This window comes from Trachymyrmex cornetzi, unplaced genomic scaffold, assembly GCF_001594075.2.
Source record: "Trachymyrmex cornetzi isolate Tcor2-1 unplaced genomic scaffold, Tcor1.1 scaffold4607, whole genome shotgun sequence".
NCBI classification, from domain to species: Eukaryota; Metazoa; Arthropoda; class Insecta; order Hymenoptera; family Formicidae; genus Trachymyrmex; species Trachymyrmex cornetzi.
In genome coordinates this window covers 1-4,557 of record NW_017299409.1, presented here as the reverse complement: position 1 = coordinate 4,557, position 4,557 = coordinate 1, and the positions used below count along the sequence as shown (strand labels likewise).

Here is a 4,557-nt window from a genome sequence, read left to right as displayed (position 1 = left end):
GCATAACACGTAATGCATAAGAATATGTACCAATCGAAGTTCTTCGTTTCTTTCCCTTTCATGTAATAGAGAACTCTGGTTGGTTCAATTTCTTATGCCTCATGTGTTATGTGTTATGCAAGGGTCTGTGCTCCCCGCTTTAGTCTTTGGTAAGGAGAAAAGAAAAGATGAAGGCCCGTATACAGAACGCGCTTTTATCGATAAAAGCGCATATTTATCTCTGAAATTCTATAATATACGTGACGTAAAGTATAGTATGTTAGCGCGCTAACATCATTGTAAGCGCGTTCTGAATACGGGCCGAACTATATAATTCAAGAAGAGGTCTGTTCGCGTTGCATGAAATCCCTAAATATTTTTGCACTTAAAATGAGATAGATACATATTTCGCTTTAAAAAGAGAGAAAACGAAAATGCCGAGTGCAAAAAGTGCGAGCAATGCGAACAGACCTACCTTCAACTAAAAAGAACAGGCCTCATGTGTTCAGACTTCTTTGCATTCTTTGGACTTCTCTCATTATGCATCATGGTCTTTTTTCTCTATCACGATTAGATTAGAATGAATTAGACATAATTTGATATGGCTAAACATTAATGAGAAGAGAAGGAAAGATGAAAAGTGCAAGACACTCAACTACAATTACTACACACACACATAAAGGATAAGTCTTTCTCTGTAAAGTTTATAGTGGATCTGTAATATAATCAGAGTGGAGTGTGATTATTGAAAATAGAGAGAAATCCGAAATGATCGAATCTTGCACGAAGAAGCGAATGTTGTTAGGTATCACATTTTTAGGAGGGTTAGTTTCTCATATTTTCCGAATTAATGTATGTTCGGAAACCGTTCGAAGTAGCTCTAAAATAATATATCATTTTATCGCCAACATTCGAACAATAGAGATAAAAATACATAGAGATACTCAGGTGGTGTTTCCGAACATAGCCTACACAGCAGACTGCTATAGATACAAGCTTTGTTAAGCAAAGCATTTATGGAGAAACTTAATTTCTTTATAATTACATTCTTTACAGATTAACAGTTTTAGCACTAATTATCGAGAGCCATTGGACAAACAGTTCAAGTAAACTTTATGTTGATAATTACGAGAATAATTCCTCCTGTATCTCTGGCGAGGAGTATGAAGTGATATCCGAATGTCATCCATGCACTGCCTTTGAAATTGCTAGTGAAAGCATTGACGTTTGTGTCCACGCGAGATATAAAGAAGTGCTGAAATGCAAGAGCGGTGAAACAATAACAAGAAGGTAAAGCACACTGACAGAGGATTGATTGTGTATCTTGAAATAAGGTGAAAATTAGACAAGTAAAATTAGAAAGTAAGCGAATTTATTAAAATATTAATTGGTCAACACCTAGTGAATTGGCTCACTTTTGTAATTTTTGCCTCGAAATGCATAATTGACCACTAGAATTTGGTATATCTACTTGATTCTATATTATGTTCTCATATTTGTATTACAGTTGTGACAAAGTAGCTTGGCTAGAGGAAAAAACATTCTGGAAGTTTGAGGGTTTTATGTTGGCTGCAGCAATCTTGTCTTGCTTAGCTGTATATTGGAGAGAGAATATATTAAGACAGAGAATAATCAGAAAAGTAGCGAGACAATTACGAATTAGCGCATGAATGCTATGAGTTGAGAAAAATAGATAGAAAAGTTTTATATTTATATATTTTTCACTTGTTCAAGAAAAAGACAAGGAGAAAGAAATGGAGGATAAAATTGAGAATAAAATAGAGAAAGAAATGAGGAGCGAAATATATTTAGCTATATATTCTATGGCAGATTTGTGTCTTGTTCCGGTAGAAACTCTAGTAACTTTTTTTACTATAAAATACTGTGACTCTTCAATTAGTATTAAGCTAGTACCAATTAAACAGGATTTAACTGAACAAGCTTACACGATAGATCTCACAGATTTTGTTTATGAGATTGTAAATGAAATGCCTTATTATGCAAGCTCGTTTGAATTACCAATTGTCATTGTGAATGAAGACAGCTGCATGGCTGGTTTGTGTACAGTATTAAGACATATTGTAAAAAATATGAATCCAAGTTTACTAAACGACAAAACTATGTTATTAGGCTTTAAGGATTCCTGTTTGATGGCTTGTTCGGAGGCAAGTGTGTGGACTAAATTTTGCGAGGTCGATTTAATTTCAACTCTGAAGTCTTTAGATACACAGGTTTTGGAGAACTCTGAATTACCTGTTAATTTAGCCAGATTTGAATACCATATGTCTCAACCGCTTAGAGTGCACAATTTATATAAGTATATTGCAAGCAAAAAGTTTGATAACGTTGATATAACTGAACGTGATAAGACAGGTATGCCAATACATAAGTATGCGGATAGTGGATATATTACATTAGCTGACTTAATTATCTTTGTGTGTATGCATATTCTACTGAATATGTTTCCAAGCCAGATATCAAAGCTGATACCTTTAACAGTCCAATGGTATGACAGAATGTTGGATGATTTTCACATACGAAGATGCGCAAAATATTTACCTTCAAAGAGCCATAATTCAAGTGTACAATATACTCTTCCAGTTGTAGTAAACGAAAGCTTATACAAGAGCGATTATAAACGATACAAACCAAAAAACCGCATTTTCACAAGGCAAGATGATATAGAACGTTCGTTGCAGTTGATCGAAGACATGAATATTTCAATGCAACTTGATGTTGAACCATTTGGTATAGAAGTAAATTTAAACTGGTCTGACATCCCTTTTGAGGCTACACCAGCAGGCGGATCATTGCCAGCTACAAGGCTGCGACGGAAACAAGATCAACTGCAGAATCTGTGCAAACCCGTTTTGAAGTTGGCAAAGGCAGGGGATATTATTGTAGATTTCTGTTCAGGTACTGGCCATTTGGGAATATTGATAGCATATTTGCTACCTCGTTGCACAGTTATTCTGTTGGAAAATAAAGAGGAGTCTTTGAATCGAGCCAAGAAGAGGGTGGAAAGGATGAGGTTAATAAACGTAAAGTTTTGTCAGTGTAACTTGAATTATTTCAAGGGAGATTTCGACATTGGTACGTCATTACATGCTTGTGGCTTATCAACAGATTTGGTAATTCAATGTTGCATACGAAAGAATGCGATTTTCGTGAGTTGCCCTTGCTGTTATGGCTCGCTGCAGAATTGTCATCAGCTAACGTACCCGCGAAGTGATGTTTTTAAAGAGCATGTTAATAATAAAGAATACTCATACCTCAGTCATGCAGCGGATCAAACGCATGACGAACTAAATATTAAGACTAAACAAGGCTACAAATGTATGACAATTGTAGACACGGACAGAAAGCTGTTTGCCGAACAATTTGGGTACAAAGTTTATTTCGCTAAATTAATTCCAGAAACGAGTTCACTTAAGAATCACTTGTTAGTTGGTATACCAAAAGATAGACTAACACATGATTTATGTGATAATTAAATGTGTCCACTGTAGGACTTTTGTAAATAAATAGCATTCACGTTTAGAACATTAATTAATTATGCTATATATGTAATGTATATTTATAATTAATTTTAAGATTAATAAAAATTGATTAAAGGGGAAATTTTTTATCTTCATTTATATTATATTATGAGATTTTTTGCTATTATATTGGCTATATAACAAAATAATGTATTTTTATATTATATATTATATAGGATTCATTACAAATGTTCATTATATTAATTCCGATACCCTGTATATGTACATATATCTTCTTCATTCTGACTGCACGTGTCAGTATAATAGATTTTTTATTTTTAACATATACAAGTGTATATGGTCAACGAAAAACTAATAAGTGTATATGGTCAACGAAACTCTAATAAATAAGTATATTTATTTTATCTTTTCTTAATAAGTATGTTATTTCATTTTTTTTTCTCAAAAATATTTTGAATGTTATCCGCGAATCATATACAAATCACGTGCTGTAATATTTACAGTGTTATTACAATTTTGTTGCAATATTATTACAATATTGCCGAAACCTATATAGTCTGCTACATCAAAAATACAGTCCGCTAATATTACTAAACATTAATTTTCTAAATATTTAATAATAATTACCATATTTTATAATATTTACTGAATATTTAGAAAAATAAAATTATAGTACTGAAAGACAGTAATTAATTACTTATTTTAAATATTAAAATACTGTTGTTCAGTACTTTTAGTACTCCAAATAAGTAATTAAATACTTTTTTTCAATAATATATTGACCTCTGTTACACGCACTGATAAAACTGTTTAGTAAAAACCGTTTTTATGAAACTGGCCAATTATAGTCATTCCATTCTTCCGAGGAATAGCTATGATTGGCCAGTTTCACAAAAACAATTTTATCAGTGCGTGTAAGGGACAATAAATGTGCGGAACCCCTAACAGAGGTCTTTATTAATCTAGTGACTTTAGGGGGCGGTTTCACCAATGCCGATCAAGCTTAAGCCTGCGGCACACGATACTTGTTTTCCTGCTGGATTGCTAGCTGGATTAGAATCTTGCCACTGTATTGGCT

General features: G+C 33.2%; 2 protein-coding genes across 2 annotated transcripts; both read left to right on the top strand.

Annotated features, from left to right (window-relative positions):
- Positions 1-560: 560 nt before the first annotated feature.
- On the top strand, positions 561-1,735 carry JTBR (jumping translocation breakpoint protein JTBR). The gene is made up of 3 exons (XM_018513284.1): positions 561-803; positions 1,036-1,269; positions 1,487-1,735. The coding sequence occupies exons 1-3, from the start codon at positions 748-750 to the stop codon at positions 1,647-1,649; spliced, it is 453 nt and encodes a 150-aa protein (XP_018368786.1). The 5' UTR covers positions 561-747; the 3' UTR covers positions 1,650-1,735.
- On the top strand, positions 1,678-3,502 carry Gstcd (glutathione S-transferase, C-terminal domain containing). The gene has a single exon (XM_018513283.1). The coding sequence runs from the start codon at positions 1,734-1,736 to the stop codon at positions 3,471-3,473; it is 1,740 nt and encodes a 579-aa protein (XP_018368785.1). The 5' UTR covers positions 1,678-1,733; the 3' UTR covers positions 3,474-3,502.
- The last annotated feature ends 1,055 nt before the right edge of the window (positions 3,503-4,557 follow it).

Bases quoted from the DNA above. Each gene is read 5' to 3' on its own strand.
- JTBR (XM_018513284.1), top strand. From the start codon at position 748: ATGATCGAATCTTGCACGAAGAAGCGAATGTTGTTAGGTATCACATTT. The intron at 804-1,035 runs GTTAGTTTCTCA...CATTCTTTACAG, and splicing joins GGTATCACATTTTTAGGAGG to ATTAACAGTTTTAGCACTAA. The intron at 1,270-1,486 runs GTAAAGCACACT...TTTGTATTACAG, and splicing joins GGTGAAACAATAACAAGAAG to TTGTGACAAAGTAGCTTGGC.
- Gstcd (XM_018513283.1), top strand. From the start codon at position 1,734: ATGGAGGATAAAATTGAGAATAAAATAGAGAAAGAAATGAGGAGCGAA.